Below are 19510 nucleotides of genomic sequence, written 5' to 3'. Positions count from 1 at the left end.
GCCAGCCTGGCAGGAGGGGATGAGGTGCCGGAATGACAGAGACTGCAGCAGCGGGGAGACGTGCTGTGGCGGCCGGTGCACGGGGTTGTGCAGCGCCGAGCACCAAGGTGGGACATAGGGGGTGGCTGAATATGGCGAACAACAGGGGCAAGGGCGGCTCCCCTCCGCAGCCCCCATGCCCCGCGGCAGAGGGGTCTGGTGCCAGCCTCATGGTTCCTGCGGGAGGAGATCCCACAGGGCAGAGCCGTGCTGCGGTGCCTGGTGCGCCCGGGGCCACGGTGCCCACGGTGCTGAGGGGGCTGCGGTGCCAAGGGGGCTTGCGTGCCCCACGGGGGTGTCAGGGCTGCGGTGTGGGTCCGTGCAGCCATCCTGGGGCACTGCAGCCACCCCGCACCATGCCCTGCAGGGAAGGCTGGCTTCTGCCCAGCCCGTGCCGGGCTGTTCCCCAGTTACGACTGCAGAGCCTGGTGCTGGCACGACGCCGAGTGCCCCGGCAAGGAGAAGTGCTGCCTGCACGGCTGCGACTATGCCTGCCTGCCCCCATCCCGAGGTGCGAGCCGTTTGGCCCCACGCCGGGCAGGGTAGGGGCAAGGAAGCAGCAGGCAGGGGTTCCCCCCCACAGCTCTGGGGGCTGCGGGTTTGGGTGAGGGAGACCTGCCGTCGCCCCCCAGCCCCACCGCCCACTGCCCCCCAGAGAAACCAGGCATCTGCCCCCTGGCCGAGGAGGCACCGACCGCCGCGGCCCCGTGCGGCACTGCCTGCGCTGGGGACTGGCAGTGCCTGGGGGCCGAGAAGTGCTGCGGCAGCAGATGTGGCCACGTGTGCTCGGCCCCCGAACGAGGTGAGGAGACAGTCACCGGAACAGCGGTGCCGCACGACACTGGGCACGCTGGCAAACCTCCTGCGGGGCAGGTTGTGGGACGGTGCTGCTGCAGGGCAGGCGCTCAGAACACCTGGGCTGCAGCCATCAGGGTGCCCCGAGGCTCTGGGAAGGGGGGTGCCCGCAGCCCCTGCTGCCCCTTCCTGCCCCTCTCAGACAAACCCGGCGAGTGCCCGAAGGTGAAGCCGCGGCAGACGCTGGAGCCATGCGCGGAGGAGGACTCCTGCGCCCACGACAGGGACTGTCCCCGGCAGGAGAAGTGCTGCTTCTCCGGCTGTGCCATGCGCTGCACCCGCCCTGCCCGAGGTGAGCACGGGCAACCCGGCCACCGGCACAGGGCAGTGGCACACGAGCGGGGCTGGGACCCCACGTCCTCGCCCGGGTCCCTTTCTCCCACAGAGCACCCCGGGGAGTGCCCCCGGGCAGAGCCATGCTGGGACCCCCGGCGCAGGCGCGGGAGCCAGTGCCTGGATGACAGCGTCTGCCGGCGAGAGGAGAAGTGCTGCGACACCGGCTGCGGCTGGGAGTGCCTGGCTGTGCCCAGAGGTAGCGGGAGCAGCCAGTCTAGGGGGAGGTGACCGCCAGCCCCCCGAGGGTGGCCAGGTGACAACGGGTCACCGTGCCCCTGCAGAGAGCCGGGACAGGGCTGGCGGCCCGTGCGTGGAGGAGTGCGAGGGCGACTCGCAGTGTCCCCAGGGACAGAGGTGCACCAGCACCGGCTGCGGCCGCGTCTGCATGGACATCCCCGGAGGTGAGAGCCAGCCAGGCTCCCCGGGAGCCATGCGGGGCCACCCCGAGGTGCCCCACGGTGGGGTGCCCTCAGCCGGGTGCCCCCCAGCCGGGTGCTTGCCTTGCAGGCAGAGTGGGAGTGTGCCCCATCCCCAGGGAGGCGGGGACGTGCCTGGACCTGTGCAGCTTCGACGAGGAGTGTCCCTGGGGCCACAAGTGCTGCAGCAACGGCTGCGGCCACGTCTGCACGCCAGCCTCTCTGCAAGGTCAGCCCCTTGCACTGGGGAGCGTGTCCCCCCACCTGGCTGAGCCCAGCGGGGACAGAGCCCGGGGTCCCCTTGGCACCGACCCCACAGGGGCATCCTGGCCCTCCCTCCCCAGCGAGGTCCCCACACCATGACCGCGCTGGAGCCCGCTGGAGCCCACTGGAGCCCGCACATCCCGCACCCTCCCCGCTCCAGGGACGCAATCTACCCATCCTTCTTTCTATGCCTCCTCCTCTTTCCGTGCAAGTGATGAGCACGCATAGCCTCCGCTCAGAGCCACCACATCACTGTCCTCTCCTGCCTGCAGAGCGCGACGCCACAGTTGTGCCGCAGCACGGTGCTGAGCCATGCAGAGAGGAGTGCGAGGCCGACTCGCAGTGTCCCTGGGGACAGAGGTGCACCCACACTGGCTGTGGCCGCATCTGCATGGACAGCCCCAGAGGTGAGATGTGGCTCGGCCAGCCAGGACCCAGACATTGCCCCAGGAGCCATGGGGTGCCCCCCAGACGGGTGCCCCACGGCAGGGTGCTTGCCTTGCAGGCAGAGAGGGAGCATGCCCCATCCCCAGGGGCCGTGGGACGTGCCTGGACCTGTGCAGCCTCGACGAGGAGTGTCCCTGGGGCCACAAATGCTGCAGCAACGGCTGCGGCCACGTCTGCACACGGGTGCCTGGCGGTAAGGGGGACCAGGGCCGCAGAGCCACAGCTGGCACCAGGGCTGTCACCGGGGCACGCGGGGTGCCAGCTAGACCTGTGTGAAGGGCACAGCCCTCAGCACGGTCCCAGCTTGGCATCACCGCAGGGCCAGTTCCTGCTGCTGCCCCATTGCTCTGCTGCCAGCAGAGATGCACTTTCGGGGTGAGGGGACCCAAAGGGACATGGAGCAGGATGAAGCTCTCACCAGAGCTGGCCGTGCTCAGCTGCAACCGTGACTGCCGGTCCCTCTCACCCCGCAGCCTCAGGGCTCCCTAAAAGCACGTCCTCCTTTTTAGATGCTGCGTGACAGGAGAGCAGCTCCTCTGTGGCAGGAAGACGCCTTTGTTAGGGAACACGGGACGGTCACAGGCCCCAGCTGGCCTGTCCCCTCCCCACCACCTCCAGCAATAAAGCGTGTGCGTGGCCGCCTCCAGCTGCCTCTGAGTCTTGGCAGCGCTGGGCTGGCCCCACCGGGCCCTGGGATGGCCCCTCATGCTCCTGGAGCAGCCGCAGCATCGTCCAGGGCTCACCAGGGAAGGGATGGTCCCGCCAGGGCTGGGGCCAGGGGACTCAGCCCATGCCGGGTTCGGTGCCACGGGGCCAGCGAAGCGATGCAGACACAGACCCGGGTCTGGGGCAGGCTGCGGGATGGGCACCACCCCGGGCATCCATCAAGGCAGGGGCCGTTCCTCCTCTGTTAGGTCGCTTTAGCTCCCAGCCGGGTCACGTCAGCAGTTTGAGGGCAGATCTGGGGCTGGGACCCCATCCAGAAGCAGCAGGAGCTGCAAGGTGGTGGCCGGGGCGAGATCTGGGGCTGCCACGCGGTGCAGCTGAATGCGCCCGTCGCCCAGTCCCAGCAAGGGAAGGCGGCCCAGAGGGACGGGCGCTGCCTGCTGCTGCCCGCACAGGCAGGAAGGACAAGACCCAGACGTGCTCAGCCAAGGACCCGTCCTTGTATTGAAGTGTCACAGCCCCAGGGGAGGGCTGGGCTCCTCCGGCCACGCACCACGGCACAGGAGGGGACAGCCGTGCTGCTGCGGGCACGTTTCCCTGCCCTCGGGCTGGCAAGCATCCACGGGTGAGCCGCAGCCCCCAGCACGGCTGCCCTGGGCAGCGGTGCTCATCGCCACCAGCCCGGCGGGGAATGGCTCCCTGTGGGGACGGGGACGGGGACGGGGCCACTGGCTGCAGCTTCCCCCGGGCAGGGGCCGTGCCGAGGCCACCGTGCTCTCCGGGCTGGCGCTATCGGGCACCTGGAACTGAGAGACGGGGGGTCAGGAGCGGGGCTGGACCGGGCATCGCTGGGGGCAGGAGCAGCCACCGGCCGCAACACACGGCACGCACATATGGCACACGGCTAGTTACCGATGTGGGAGCAGGCTCGGAAGCACTCGCCCTCGGTCTCAAAGTTGTTCCTGTTGCCGCCGCAGCCGCCGTAGATGAACTCCTCGCACCGCTGGCTGGAGGCGTTGAAGAAGAAGCGGCGGAAGAGCGCCTTGCAGCTCCCGCAGACGGAGGGCAGGTAGCAGAAGTCTGCGTGGTCCAAGGGGGACGGGCTGAGCCAGGGATGGGACGGGGACGCCACCGGGCTCGGCACACCCGGGGCGCTCAGAGAAGTCTGCCCAGCTCTGGTCCCTGCTCACCGGTGAACACTTCACACCAGCAGCCAGCTCTGCGCCTGCCCACCCTACGGCCCCACACACCAGCAGCCCGGGCGCTCCCCCACCACACAGCGTGGTGCCCCCCCGGCGTCTGCAGGACCCAGCAAGGGCTTGGGGCACCCCAGGGAACCCCCTTCCCAGTCTGCTTGGCTCACCCCTCTTGTCGCCCACCCCTGCGCTCACCACGCTGCCACTCCAGACCCCCACTGCCGCGGCACCGAGCCCTCACCCAGCACCGGCTCCTGGCACATGTAGCCGCACTTGCTGGGGCAGCACTTGGTGGCACCGGGGCAGCCGGCATCACTGGTGCAGCGGGAGCAGGAGGCACCCCTGCGACAGGCACTGCAGTCTTCATCCAGCAGGTCCTCCACGTCCGGGATGTGGTAGCAGTACCCGGGCTTTGCTGCGGGACACAGAAACCAGGACACTGGGGAGGGCTGCAGAGCGGGGGGCTGAGCAGCCCCCCAGCACCCCAGGGCCGGACCCCCAGCCCCATGCCCCTGCGGACACCCAGCACCATGTGGGGCAACGGGGAGCACCAGGCAGCAGCGGCACCCGGAGCATCCCTGTCCCTGGGACGTGTCCTGGGCGCGCTCACCCATCCCCGGCTCCTCTCTTCCATCTGTGTGCGGTGCTGGGCCAGACCGTGCGGCCAGGGGGAGCAGGGCTGCGATGAGGAGGAGGAGGAGGAGGAGGAGGAGGAGGCGGCCGGGCGGCAGCTCCATGGTGCCCTGGGTAGCCGGATCTGGGCCCCGGGCGCAGTGGGCTGGGATTTAAGGTGCGCGGGCGGGGTGGAGGGAGTGGGGCTGGCGCCGGAGCCCGGCTAATTCCTGCCATGCGGGTAACGAGACACACCCAGGCAGGGCCCGGCCTCCCCGGTGGCATCCCAGCCACAGCCCTCGAGCCGGGGGGACCGGTAGGACGGGACAGCTGACCCGGCGCAGCCCTCGGGGAGCCCGGCTGGGCGGCAGTGGCGTGCCCGGGCTGGGTTGGGGGCACCGCCGGCGCCCACCCGCAGCCCCTTGGGGATGAACCAGTGGTGGGGGGATGTTGGCGTCGGCCTCTCCGCTACCAGTGAGCGTGGCAGTGTTGTGCGAGGGCATGGAAAGCCGTCGGCTCCGGCGCAGCCATCAGCCAGGGAAGGGTCTGCTCTCCCCGTGGTGCAGGTCCTCGGGAAAGGCTGTGCAAGAGCAGTGCAGGGGACGTGCTCCTTCTCGCCTTTCTCCCGCACTCCCTCACGGCTGACGGAGAACATCCCAGGCGGGATGGTCCCACACGCGGGGCTGAGCCTGTGGGTACCACCTCGCTTGCCAGTCATCACTGCTGTGGAAGGGACGTCCTGCAGGACGGTGATGCTCCCATCCGTCCCCCCCCTGCAGGCACTATGGGCCCTTTGCCACCCACTTCACCACCTTCTCCTGGCTTGGGGCCATCCCCTTCACCCGCTCCCCTCCGGGGGATCTGCCTGTGCAGAGCCATGCCCTGTGCCCCCCCAGGACCCCCCCCTGCTCCCGGCAGCAGGTCGGGGTCCGGCGGCTGCATGGTGCCGGCATGAGGGGCATTCCCAGGGGATGGGACGCAGCTCGCAGCCTGCCTGGCTTCCAGCCGGGGGTCCGGACCCACGGCAGCACAGGGCTCCTGGCACTGGGCTGGGTGGCAGGCAGGTCCCCGGCATCCTGCCGGCACCCGTGGGCGGGCGTGGGGTGAAACCTGCCAAAAGGAGGGAGAAACAGATTAAGCTGTTCCCATTCAGCAGGAATAATTGTCTTCCTAATTACTGCCGTAATTACTGTCCCAAGGGGGAAGGGGAGGGCGAGGAAAGCTCCCGTGGGGAGAGGCCAGGAAAGTCAGACCAGGGGTGGGGTTTGGAGGGAGGCACCACGACCCACCCGCGACCCACGGCAGCTTTTCCCTGCCTCTCCTCCAGAGCTCCAGGATGGAGACCCCGGCAGCATCCCCAGCACGGGACACGGCGATGTGACAAAGCCTGAGTGGGGCAGGAGTAAAGCCGGAGTGACATGCAGTGGCAGTTGAGGGGTGCAGGGTCAGGGTGGGCGGTGGGAAACGGACCCCTGTGCAGGGACCGTGGTGGTCCCGGGGCTGTGGCTCAGCAGCTGCCCTCGGCACATCTCCCACAACATTGAGCTGTCCGGGACATTCCCAGTGGCACCAAAACTCCCAGCCCCACACCCCGCAGGAGGGCAGGGCCACAGCACCAAAATCCACCGGGGCTACATTTTTCCCGCTATCTCTCTGCGGTATCTCAGCTGCCCGGGTGATCACTGTAACGACTGACATTGTCTTCCAGAGCAGCCCCTGGTGTCCCCGCACAGGTGGTAATGACTGACATTGTCTTCCAGAGCAGCCCCTGGTGTCCCTGCACCGGTGGTAACACCGTGGCTAAGCTGGGCAGACACCATGGTGGATGTGGAGCCAGTCCCACGGGTGCTGGGGCTTGGGACAGCGCAGGGGGCGAGGGGGGGGCTGCTTCCAGGTAGATATTGGGGTTGCACACAACAGAAAACCGTGCCCCATGGGGCACCCGTGCCAGTAACCCCTGCCCTGCCCTGCCACCGTGTCCAGCTCACACGGCTGGGGACGCACAGCGTGAGTAATGGGTGCAGCCGCGCGGGGCAGAGCCACCGGCCAGACCTCCACCGCGGCGGAAACAGTGACCAGGGCAGCCTGGCCCAGGGAGCACCCAGGAATGTGGCACCTCCCAGGGCGGGCACCCAGCAGGGGCGGGGATGGGGACAGAAACAGCGCTGTGCCACCGGGATGATGCTCCTGCCCAGACCAGGGTGCACGGCAGGAGAGGTGCTGGGGGAGCCGAGGGGCAGAGCGGGTTCCCCTGGCTGCGGCGCGTCCCGGCTGGCCCCACACGGAGCCTGCTGGCCTGTCAGGATCGATGCTCCCCGGGGCTGACACAAGCTGGGCGCTGTCCCTGCTGCCCACCCAGGGACAAATCCTGCGGGGAGCGGGGACGCCCCGGCACAGCAGAGCCAGCGCGCCCCGCTGCTCCTCTTCTCGTGGCTCCGTGTGCTCCCAGGATGTGTCATCCCGCCTGCGTGTCACCTCCATCCCGCACACAGGGACACACCAACGGGAGAGGGTCCCCACACAGCCAGGGGCTGGCAAGTGCGTGGTGCCACCCAGCCAGCCTGGACTGCAGGTGAGCACGCAGGGTTTAGATGGCACATGCACACGCAGCGTGGGCTGTACACACACCAATGCATGCACATCCATACGGAGCGTGGACTGCACATGCACGCACATGCACACACATGTGTCCACACCTGGCCGGCTTGGATTGCACGTGCGCACACACACATATGCCTGTGCCAGCAGCCTGCCCGGCCGAGCGTGCCGGAGCCCTCCAGCCTCTCGCAGGGACAGGTGCTCCCAGAAGGGAGCCAGCAGGGAAAGCCCCAACAGCTCTGGTGCTTCCATCCTTGCGACACGCCGCACCAGCAGACCTGCCTGCAGCCCCATGCAGCGCTGGCACGGTGCAGCCCTGGGGACAAGCAGCAGCTCCCGGGACGGCCCCTGCCACCGGTGCAGCCTGTGGCACACTTGCAGAACCCCCACTCGGCACAGTGTTGGGGGTGGCTTCGGGGTCCCCAGGAGAGCCAGGGCCTGAGCGATTGCCGTGGGGCTCCAGGCACGGGCAGAGCTGTGGGTGGGAAGCGCAGCCAGACCCCGGGAAGGGCTGTGTGCCTCCAAGTGACGGTGCTGGTGCAGATCCATGCTCATGCCCGGAGCCCCTGGTAGCGGGCAGCCACTGGGGCCAGGGTGGCCAGTCCCGCCAGCCCCATGGAAGGGAGCGGGAGGCGAGAGGCAGCTCCAGCACCGCATGTCAGGGACCTGGCCACCCGCTCCTGCTCCGGCAAGGATGTGGGACCCTGTGTTGCAGTCCCAGTGCCCGGTCAGAGCCCCCATGCAGTCTCCAGCTCCCTGCCCCCAGCACCGGGGTCCCGCAACCCTGGCCAGTCCTGGTCCCCAGCTGCCACCCCAAGGCGAGGTGGTCCCAGTGAGCGGGGCTGAGGGGCCAGTGGCAGCGCAGGGCTGTGGACCGTGTCCGGTCACAGGATGTCCCTTGGGAGCCAGCGATTGTTCCCAGAGGCAGAACAATGCCCGGAGAACTGCCAGGGCACCACGGGCCGCTCCACAGCACCCAGCCCGGGAGCCACCTCCGCTGCCTCGGCAGGGCCAGCCACACACCGGGGTCCCCTGGCCCCTTGCTGCTGCCTGGCCCATACCTGTTGCCCACAGCGGGAAGCTGTGCTGGCTGCTCTTGTCTTGTGGCACAGCAGTGCATGGCACGGCACAGCATTGCAAGGCATGGCACAGCATTGCATGGCACGGCACGGCATTGCACGGCACGGCATTGCATGGCACAGCATGGCATGGCATGGCACAGCACTGCATGGCACGGCACGGCTCTCTCAGGGCTGCACAGAGCCCAGCACCGAGCAGCAGCACCTTTGTGCCTTGCCGCATGGCTTGCCCAGCACCAGCAGCCCGCGGGAGGGAGGAGACGGGGGGGGTTCACGCTTGGACGGAGCGTGCCCGGCACTGGGGCACAGACCGGCTCACTGGGACCAACCTCCAGCCCCATGAGGATTTAAACCCCTGCCTGTGCCCGGACAGGCAGCCCCCACGCTGTCCGCCCCGCGCCATGCGGCTGCTGTTGCTGCTCCTGCTCCTGGGGCTCTGCTGCCTCTTGGCCCGGCTGGTGTCCGCAGGTGAGCGCGGGGTGGACGCGGGGTGGGCGCAGGGAGCCGGTGGGATGGTGCTGAGGGAGGATGCGCAGCCGCATGCACAGGGACAAGCGTGACCGTGGCTGGGGTGCAGCGTCCCACACAGCGGTGCCGTCTCCCCGCACATCCTTGCACGCTGCAGAAGTGACCGGCAAACCCCCCGACAGCTCCCCTGGGAGGGGTGCCCAGGGTCTTGGGAGCCCTCGCTCCCAGGACCCCACTGCGGAGCTGCCAATGCGCCCCAGTGTGCTCCGAAGTGAGAGCCTGGGACATGGATGCTCCTGTCTCTCCCCAGGATTCACCTAGCCTGGACCCGGACTGAGGACCCAGCGTATGCAGCCACCCCACACCAGACAGCCGGCTGGCCATGGAGGGATTCATCAGCTGCTGGATAAGCACCCGTCCCCCAATCTCACCTCCACCGCCTCACCCTCAGCTCCATGCTGAGCATCAGCATCTCTGTGTCCCTCCCACCCCCCAGTAAACCCAGTCTGTGATGAACACTGGCTGGCTCCTGCTGTGTCAGTCTCCTGGCGAGCCTTCACTGGCCTCCGTGGGACCTTCAGCCCCTGCAGGAGGGATGGGGTCCCGGGCAGGGGCTATGCCACCGCAGCCGGCGGGTCCCCATGGACCTGCACATGAATCCTGCCCAAACTCCACGGGTCCATCCATCCCTGCTGGGACTGGGCTCGTTCCTATTCCTGGAGACCCTCCTGGGAGCAGGCACCCAGTGGGACCCCTTTATGCCCCCAGAGAGGACCTGGGCTTGCCCCAGGGCCATGGCGGCACAGCCAGCCCTGACCTCACCTTGGTACGGCTCCACAGCAGGAGTGTGTCGGGGCTGCCCTGAGTCCTCGGGGGTCAGCTGGGGGTGCCCCTCACGTCCTGCACAGGCAGTGGTCCCCCAGCTCCTGACCCCACTGCCAGCACAGCATGGTGCGGCATGGCAGGCACAGGCGAGGCTCCAAGGGGTGCATGAGCTCCCAGCACCCCGGCACACTGCCTGTGCAAAACCACCAGCTCTGGGACCCATGGGTGCCCATGCCCACGTGGCTCCTGGCCAAGCCCTGCCACGGAGGCTGTTTTCGGAGGATGCCAGGGGTGCTTGGCCACGAAGCAGCTTGCCCCAGGGAGCCCCAGGGGGCTGGGGGGGACGCACCCTACAGGGAGGTTTCTCCTGGCCCGGAGATGCTCTGCTGGTCCTGGGTGGGCACCTGGTCGAGGCTGTCCCTGTGGCTCTCCCACGGGGGACATAGTCACGACACTGTGCAAAGGGCCCTGCTGAGCCCACACCGGGCAGGAGTGGGCATGGGAGCTCCCCCTGCCCAGGGCAGGGCTGGGGCAGGCACGACGGCCTGGCCGTGCCAGGCACTAACCAGGGACAGCTTGTGACACCAAGCCAGTGGCCCAATGTGGGGTTTATTAGGAAAGAGAAGGTCCTGCCCAAAACGCCGTTGGTGCCCGGGACCGGCCCTGGCAGAGTGAGGCAGAGGAGGAGGCTGGGGGTGGCCGCCCCTGCGCCTACCCACCGCGGGCTCTTCTCGCCCCACACGCTCCTTGTACACCCTGCAGCATCGGTCACCAAGCGTCATCATCATCAATGTCGTCATCATCATCACCATCATCGTCATCTCCGTAGTCGTCGTAGTCATCGTCGTTATCGTCATCATCATCACCCCTGTCATTGCCATTGTCGTCGCCATCGTCGTTGCCGTCATCGTCACTATCATCGTCACCATTGTCATCACCATCGCCATGCTCATTTTTATCATCATCATCATCGTCGTCGTCGTCTTCATCATCATCATCATCATCATCACTGTCACCATCCTCCCCACTGTCGCCCTGGTCAGACTCAGGCTTCTCTCCTGCCTCAGGCTTCCCCTCACTCTCCGGCTTCCCCCCACTCTCTGGCTTCCCCCCGGTCTCTGGCTTCTCCCCCAGCACAGGTTTCTCCCCAGCCTCTGGCTTCCCACCAGTCTCTGGCTTTCCCCTGGTGTCTGGCTTCGCTCCAGTCTCTGGCTTCACTCCGGTCTCCGGCTTTGCTAAAACCGCTGGCTTTTCCCTAGTCTCATTCTTCCCCCCACATGCCGGTTTTTTCCCTGAACTGGGTTTCTTCTCAGTGTCCGGCTTCCCAGCCAGCGTGGGCTTGTTCCCTGCCATGGGCTCCTCCCCGGACACCGGCTTCTTCCCCGACGTGGGTGTTGCAGCAGCCACCGGCTCAGACCCAGGCAGGCGCTGGTCCTTACCCACCCGCTCCGCACCCGACTCCCACTTCCCAGCCGGGACAACTCTGCAGGGCTGCGGACAAGGCACCGTGCTGGGCTCTTCCCCAGGCAAAGGGCTCTTCCCCGGCAGAGTGATTCTGGGCTGCCCTGGCTGCAGCCGCCTGGCAGGACCTGCTCCGGGGAGCCCTGGAAGGGAGCAGAAAGCAGCAGCGTCAGCTCCGTTGTGCTAGTCCTGCACTGCTCTCCTACCTGAAGCTCCAACCACAGCTCCCACCCATGGATCCCACCCATGGCTCCTACCCATGGCTCCCACCCATGGCTCCCACCCACCAGCACCCTGCGTCACCACACAGGGCTCCTGAACTGGCAAAGCCCGCAGGGATCTGCCCTTTGATGGCTCAAGGTCTCAGACTTGGCACTTTGATGCTGAGCTGGGGCATCGAGGTCAGGACGCTCCCGGCGCTCGCAGCAGCCGGGTTTGCCGTGGTGCCGCGCGGCTGCCTTCTCCCCTGTGGCTTTTCCCAGTGGGTTTTCAGGGCTCTGCCTGCCTGCTACTGCCCGCACAGCTGGGGCAACACAGCCGCCCGGGACCACGCCAGTGCCTTCCGGCACATGGCAGCATCGTGGTGGTGCCGGTGCCCGAGGGGCCCTCACCCCCGGCAGCAGCAGGGCTGCAGAGGAGCTGCCGCGGGAGCCGCAGCACGCCTGCCTGCCCGGGCCCTTCTGGGTGTCCCTGGACCGGGGCCAGCACCCGCCCACGGCTCCACCTGCGCCGGGGAGATCGGGAGAGTCGGCACCGTGCCACGCCACAGCCCACCCCAACGCCCACGGCGAGCCCCGCATCACCCGGGCTCATCCCCACCCCGCTCCCCCCACGGTTTGCCCGACCCTCGCAGGCAGCGGCACTGGCAGCTGCCGGCACCCCCAAAGCGCTGGCCTCCCCGCCGGCTGCTCCTGCGGCACGCCGAATGCCGCCCGCCGGCAGACAGCCAGCGGGCTGATTGCGGGTGCAGAGCTTGAGGAGCTGGACCGGAACTTGGAGAGAAAAAGCAAGAAAATGTATGTGTGTGTGTGTGATTGCAGCAACTTCTTAGCAAAACAAATACAAATACAGCATGTGCTATTTAACCAGGGCATAAATATATTGCTAAGCTTATTTAGGAAGTCAGTCTACGCACTCTCCTGTTAAGCAGCAGCAAACAATCCCACTCGGCAGCAGAGCAGTGCAGCACAAGGCTCCCCGCTGGCCCCTTGACATCGCTCTGAGACAGGGAATGGGACCAACACGTCAGCAATGGAGGCACCAGCACACCCGGCTTGCTGGCAAAAGGTGGGTTATATCGTAAGGCTTAAAACCAGCCTGTAAGCTGAGACCAAAAGAGACTCAAGTTCCTAGAGCAGAGCATTTGGAAAGCGATGACATTTCTGCTGACACATTTTCATCAGCGTGCGATGGCCCCAGTGTCTTGTTACAGAGCAACAGCAAACCTGGCTCCTGCTGCACTGGAGCTGTTGCTGCCTCAGAGTTTGAGCTTTAGAATAAAACGGCCTGGCTGGCAACACTTGCAGGAACATTTGGAAAGAAGGGGTTCCGTAAAATCGCAAACACTGCTCTCAAAATCACTTCGTGGCTCATTCAAAATAAATGCCATTTTCACTTCTTTGAAATTTGGCCATTTTTCCCAAGAAAAAAATATGAGCAGAAAAAATACTCTTCTTTCAGAATTTCCCTTCTCCCAGAGCAGCACGTCCCCAGCAAGGCTGATGCTTTCAGAGGGCTCATGGGGGGAGATGCCCTGAACTTGCCACAAAGCAAAGTGCAGGGGCAGCTGCCAGCCCAGGCGAGGAACATGCTGTGCCCTGGTCCGAGGCAGGCACCGGCGGATGGGCAGCAGAGCTCAGCCCGCTGGAGCTTGGCTCTAACAACCTGCACCTTCTAATTTTGGCTGGAGCTGCCCCGAGCAGGGCTGTGAGGGGTGAGGGTCCCCACTTGCCCCACGGGGGCCCCAGTCCCGTGGATGGAAGCTGCTCTGCCCAGATGGGAGGGACCATCCCGCCCCCCCAGGCAGCCCAGACTGGGTCCAGTCCACAGCACCCCAGGGCTCTGGCTGGGCTGATGTTTCCACCAGTCCCTGCCCCGGTCACTGGTTCGACTGACAAACCTCCCGAGCATTCCTACACCTGCATGCTGGTATCACCGCCGTCTCCGTCCCCGGCAGGAGTTTTGCCAAACTCGAAGATTATAAAATTTAAGCAAGGGCTAAACCTCACAAGGGTTACAACTCTTCACAGAAAGCTTTCATAAATACAAGGATTAAGACAGACATTTAAACACACATCACTGAACATCATCATCAACACTGATCTAGTTGAAGATGTCCCTGCTCATTGCAGGGGGGTTGGACTAGATGGCCTTTAAAGGTCCCTTCCAACCCACACCATTCTATGATTCTATGAAAATATGGAAAATATTCTTAAAATCTAGAGAGGCTGGGTGTTTCCAGCATGCCCATACTTGCCTGCGGTGGGTGCTGCCTGCAGCTCTGCCCACAGGGTGAGGAGCCCCAGCAGGAAGATGCCTCTCGCCGTCATGCTGCCGGAGCCAGTGGCCAGGGCTGAGCCGGGCAGCAATTTAAAGTTCCTCCCAGGCAGCCCAGGTCTGAGAATGGGAGGAAGCAGCTCCAGGTGACTTGTAGGAACCTCCCACGTTTTACTGTAATTCTGTTTTCTAAAGAGCCACTCCAGCTGCCTTTCTCCACCCACAACCAAGGCAGGAGCAGGATCCAGAGTCGGCTGCACGCCGCAGGGAGGACAGCACGGGGACCGGGAGGAAGGAAGGGGAAACCTTGGCTGCACGGAGGCAGATTCTTCACCGCAGCTCTTGACAGGAATCCCCACCGCCTTGCTGAGGGCTGTAACCGACCCCTCCACCACTGTTGCCCAGCAGTGCCCAGGGACAAACCATCCTCCCTGAGCCCCAGCGCGCAGGACGCTGCCGGTGCCTGCCCGCGACGCCGGGTGGGAGAAGGCAGGGCTGCCCACACGTGCTCCCATTCGGCTCTGTTCCTGCTGGTCCCCTTGGCAGGTCCCCACCCCGGGGTCCGGGATCCGTCAGACGGCGCTGGTCCTGCCACCAGCGCTGCCTCTGCCGGGGCATCTCCCACTTCCCGAGAGCGTTCTGGGAGGTGTGTGAAGGACGGGGCCTCCAGCGCCGCTGCTTTATTAAATGGGATTTGCAAAGACAGTCCAAGTTAGCTGCAGGGAAGGAAAGCGCCAGCCCAGAGGCAGCCCCATCCAGTACAGCACCTTCTGCCACCGTCCCAGGGGGAGCACAGCACTCGCTACTGTCACTTTGGTGAACTGCTGTATTTAAAAACCAGCAGGAATAAACATCTCCTGGCAGACAGACCACTCCTCGTACTGCAGCACCACCGGTTTCTTTTCTTCACGTCACTGCTGTGTTAAAACTGTGAGGGAGAGTACGGTGGGAAGCGCTTACATGCAAAACCTGGTGCAGTTTTAAAGACGAGAGCTCTCGACCAAGACAGGGCATCTCCTGGCAGAGAGCAGCAGCTGTGCTGCTGCTCAGCAAGATGTCTGCGGAACTGTGAGCGAGCTGTGAGTGAGCTTTATCAACAGGAGCGGCCACCTGCACTGCCCCAATGCTGGGCTGTGCCTGCAGGCAGGAGCCCATCCCTGCCCCGCAGTCCCAGCCGAAATGGGCGCAGGGGATGAGCACCCACCCAGGCAGCAGCGCTGGGGAGCTCCCTCCTTCCATATGCAAACACCCTTTGCTCCCAAGGCTGCTGTTTCGCATGAGACTCTATTTGCAGATCTTTGCAGGCCCAATATTCAAGGCTTCATTTGAACGTCTGTCTCTAAATCCAATATTTTGTTTTCTTGTTCCATTCACAAGCAGTCTGCTCCAGCTCTTTCAATGTTACTAATGTAAATTGCCAGGTTTTGGCATCCAAATGAGCGAGCTCAAAGTCTCCTCAGCAAATTAACGCTGTCTCCCGGCCCCACGGGGTCCTTCTCCTTTGTGGCCTCCCCAAATCCCTTGTAATTGCGGGACAGCCCCGCGTGGAGCTGGGCACGCACCGACAGCAGGCAGAGCTCGGTGCGATCCTTCATCCAGCCCAACCAGAGACTCCATCAAGGCACCCTCAGAGCAGCTTTCTGGGAACTCTTGAGCATAAATTGCAGAGTTTAGTGTCCACGCATGACTGCCCAATTAATTTACACATGAGCATTCAATAATTGTATGCATGAGCACCAAATGACTTCACACAGGAGCACACATGCACAAATGCCAAATTAGTTCCCACAGGAGCACCCAAACAGCACAGCACGGGGACCCAGGGGAACACACGGTGTCCATAGGCAGCATCAGCACCCAGCTGGCGCACGCGTGAGCACCCCATCAGCCCAAGGGCTGTTTTGGGCACAAATTGCCTGGTTTAGGAGCACTGCCTGTGTGGGAGGAGGCCACGGATGTCCCCAAGCTGCAGCCAGTGGGCGCATCTGTTATCTCTAATCAGTGAGTAGAAGTTTGTGTTAACGGGCAATAGATTAAATTAATTAAAAATTCCCTTGAGTTGAGAATATTTTGCCCACGGCTGAGACTCCCCAGCCCAAGGACAAGGCTGAGCAGCCCCTTACCCGGTCGAGTGCTCGCAGTCCCTGGAGAACCATACGCAGAGGAACCATTTCCCCCAGCAGCTGGGGACTGGAGCTCAGGCTGCTCCCTCCACTGCAAATCCAGCAGAAGGGTCTGCTCCGATGAAATGGTGCTCCAATGAAATGGAGCTCTCTGGGGGGAAAAGTCTTGGGATTTCAAGGACGAGCGCTCACCCAAGGCAAGAAGAGCATGGGAATCTGCCTTCAAACCCGAGGTCCAAACTGCAGGCCTTCACCAGAGACCCACATGAAGAGTAAATGAAAAATTAAATGCACTGCCACATGTACTTCCCTTTTTGCTGCTTCTGATTTCAGGGTAAAGACTTACTTAATAAGTTTGAGATAACAGATTAAGTAGTACCTTCAATTATGTGAGTGCTAACCCATTTAAATTAAGTTATTCTCAAGTCACACAGACGTGCTAGTCGGAATCTGATTTTGCAATTTTTTCCTTCCCTATTTAACTATTTCTTCCTGAATTATACACAAACCAAAGTGCAATCAATATTATAGGAGAACTTAAGGACTAGTCTGGCCGGGACACACCAGCACCAGGCAAGAATGGGTCGGGTTTGCTGGATCAAAAGACAAAGTTTAAATCTGCAGCTGTGGGGTGAGTGAAATTAATTGGTTCAAGTTTGACATTATTTCTACAATTCTAAGCAAGTGTGTGCCACTTGACACGAACACTGAAAAGGCAAAGTTCCTGCCCAAAGAGCTTTCCATCAAAGTCACATCAAAGCGATGCAGGGGCAGTGCAAGGGACGCGACTCAGGAGCAGGAAGCTGCATGGCTCCATGCTGCCAAACCTGTGTAGGAAGAGGGCTCATTGCAAGAAATATGCTTTAAGTACAGGTTTAGTCTTCTCCTCATGGCCGTGACTCAATTTGGATGCAATTTCTACGCAAACCACCCATGTCTGTTGAAGATCCAGTGTTCCACACCTCACAGCTTCACAGCTTAACCCCGACAGCCCTGTGCTTATCGCGCGTTGCCGTCACTGTTAATCACCGCCGAGCAGGACACCCCACGGAGCAACCTGTGCCATCCTGCCGGTGTCGGCAGCGTCGACTCCCTTCCACGCACCCAGCAAACCATCTGGAACAACTTGTGGGACTGCAGGGCTCCTTCCAACCCCGGGACTCCCGCGGAGGAGAGCTTTGCCTCTGCCCCTGCCTGTCCCTGCCTCTGCCTCTGCCCCCATGTCCTCCTCCTCTTGGGAACAACGCCACCGTTTTGGCACATTTCCATTTTAGCAGACCATAATCTTGGTTAACATTTAGGGAACTAATGAAGGAGAATGTCTGACAAGCACATTTCTCTACCAAAATAAACGCCTTGGAATGATGAACCCTGCAGGTCCTGTTCCAGCTCCACAACTTGGATCCTGCAGAGCAGGATCATACCTGCACCCATTGCACACGGCAGCACAGGTCCATGGAGAGCGGGATGTGCACCAGAGCCCTCCGGCTCACTCTCAGGAGCAACTAGCGATTGTTGTGTGCCCACCAGGAACATTATCTGGGTCTCTGAATGCTTTTCAGTCATGTTTCCCCTCTCCTCAACAGCCATTTCCTGACTCTCATTGATTACCTGCAGCGCAGCACCAGTCTCATGAAACATCAGAGGGTGAATAGAGAAAAGCAAACCAAAAAATCACATCTTCTGCTGTGGCAGGATGTGGCAGGCGTGTGCAGCGCCTCACCTGCATCTTGCAGATACTGGTGCCGCAGTCATTTGCAAAAGAAGCAGCCAGAAGAAAGAGCAAATGCCCACGGTGACAAGCAGCACTGCTCCTGCACCCGGATCCTCCCAGGGACGGCTGGGCTGTGGCTGGGGCAGGTCATCACTAAACTGATGCAAAGCTCGCAGCGTCCACATAAATCTGGCTTCCACGGGGCTGCAGGAGCTCACCTCAGACCCCCCCACATGCCCAGTCGGCTCCGCAGACACAGAATATCCTGACACGGATTGATGGGAAAGAGGCTCTCGGCATTCAAAGCGCTTGGTTTCTCTCACTCTTCTGTTCTCCTTCCTACCCACCTCAACCCACTGAAACAAGACTCCTCGGCGATGTCCTGCCCGCTGTCTTTCTGTGAAGGCTGGTATAATTTTACAGCATTTGATGCTAAGAAGTAATGTTATACAGGTAAAGTTTACAGGCTACGATCCCGTTCCTCCTTCCTGACCCCCTGCACTGCTCATCCTCTTACGCCGCAGCCCTGCGGTGACCTGCAAGGGCAGACCCAACACCATCATGAAGATCCAGCTGGATAACAAAGCTTTGCCTGCAAGAGTCTCGCTGCCAAATCAGGACATGGGATTGGGTTCAACAGGCTTTCCGCTGCCACCAAAAGCCTGCCTGCCCCGCAGGCCTGCCCACACTGACGACACTGAGGGACAGATGGGACTTGTCCGAAGTCTCTCTGTGAATCAAAAAGAACTCGGGTAACCTCAGCAGTGAAACAGTTGTCTGTCTCTGGCAGACATTCGCAGGTTGGCATGTTTTGTCATGTGCACCTACCGCAGAGATCCGTGGAAAAACTACCATTAAAAAACAGGGACTAGACAAGATCCAAACAAGTCATCTCATCAGTTACATTTAGATGATCCCTGACAGACATTGTTCACATGCTCTTAAAAAGACATCCCCATCCCTGCAAAGATGGGGACTCCTTTATTGAGAATTTGTTCCAGGATTTAAGTCTTCTTGTAATTGGAAAGTTTTTCCAAAGATCTGATCCAAGTCTCACTTGATTCAAACCAACACAAGGACTTCTCGTCCACTCACGGTGGCTACAGAGGGCAGCTGATCACTGTCCTTTCTGCAGCACATGTACAGAGCTGAGCCCTCTCTCCATCGAGCTCTCGCAGGTTAAACAAAACCATCCTTTTCACCTTTCCCCAGGAGTTTCTACAGCCATAGTTATTTTTCCTCTCCTCTGGACAACATCCAATTTTTGTTGCTAATAATTTGAGGCAACCAAAATAAGCACATAAAAAGCCCAGTGCTGATGATCATGAAGTTATGGCAATACTGGTGATGACTCGATCGGCCCCACATCCGCCGGCCAGGTTTGTGTAACAGCCTAATCTCATCCCGGGCTGATGCAGCCCCAGCCAAAGCGGCAGGAAGGAGACAACAAGGGCAGGAGCCTCTTCCAGCACATGAGCCCGTGAGTCACCCAGCCTCTCCCACAGCCAGCTCTGGTCTCCCACAGGTGCCGAGCATGGTTACTGCTGGGCCAACAGCTACGGCAGAAGAATCACACTGGTCACACGGGGGGGACGCAGCCACAGCGACAAATGCTGAGACACCAACAGACCATCCCCTGGAGGCACCACTACCGTGCCCGCACTGCAGACGCTGGGCTGGAGCATCTGGCAAAGCTGGCAGGGAAGGAGAAGCCGCTTTCCTGCTTGGCAGCATGGTGAAGCGCTTGCCCCCTCGCACACAGGGTGCGTGAGCACAGCGAACTGGAAATGACTGCTCGAGTTCTGCGCCATCCTCCACACCGGCCGCTCGCGATGCGGGACACTGAATGGCCTCAGCATCACACGCTTTGGGAAATCCCGTTCGCTTTTGTCTTACAATCAGCTTGGAAGTAACA

General features: G+C 62.4%; 1 protein-coding gene across 1 annotated transcript; it reads right to left on the bottom strand.

Annotated features, from left to right (window-relative positions):
• Window positions 1-10569: 10569 nt before the first annotated feature.
• LOC128152185 (putative surface protein SACOL0050) lies at window positions 10570-14580 on the bottom strand. The gene is made up of 2 exons (XM_052810274.1): window positions 13739-14580; window positions 10570-11405 (listed from the first exon to the last, which is right to left on the bottom strand). The coding sequence occupies exons 1-2, from the start codon at window positions 14271-14273 to the stop codon at window positions 10570-10572; spliced, it is 1371 nt and encodes a 456-aa protein (XP_052666234.1). The 5' UTR covers window positions 14274-14580.
• Between the last annotated feature and the right edge of the window lie 4930 nt (window positions 14581-19510).

This window comes from Harpia harpyja, chromosome 1 (genome assembly GCF_026419915.1).
Source record: "Harpia harpyja isolate bHarHar1 chromosome 1, bHarHar1 primary haplotype, whole genome shotgun sequence".
Classification (NCBI taxonomy): Eukaryota; Metazoa; Chordata; class Aves; order Accipitriformes; family Accipitridae; genus Harpia; species Harpia harpyja.
This window is presented reverse-complemented; position numbering and strand designations above follow the sequence as displayed.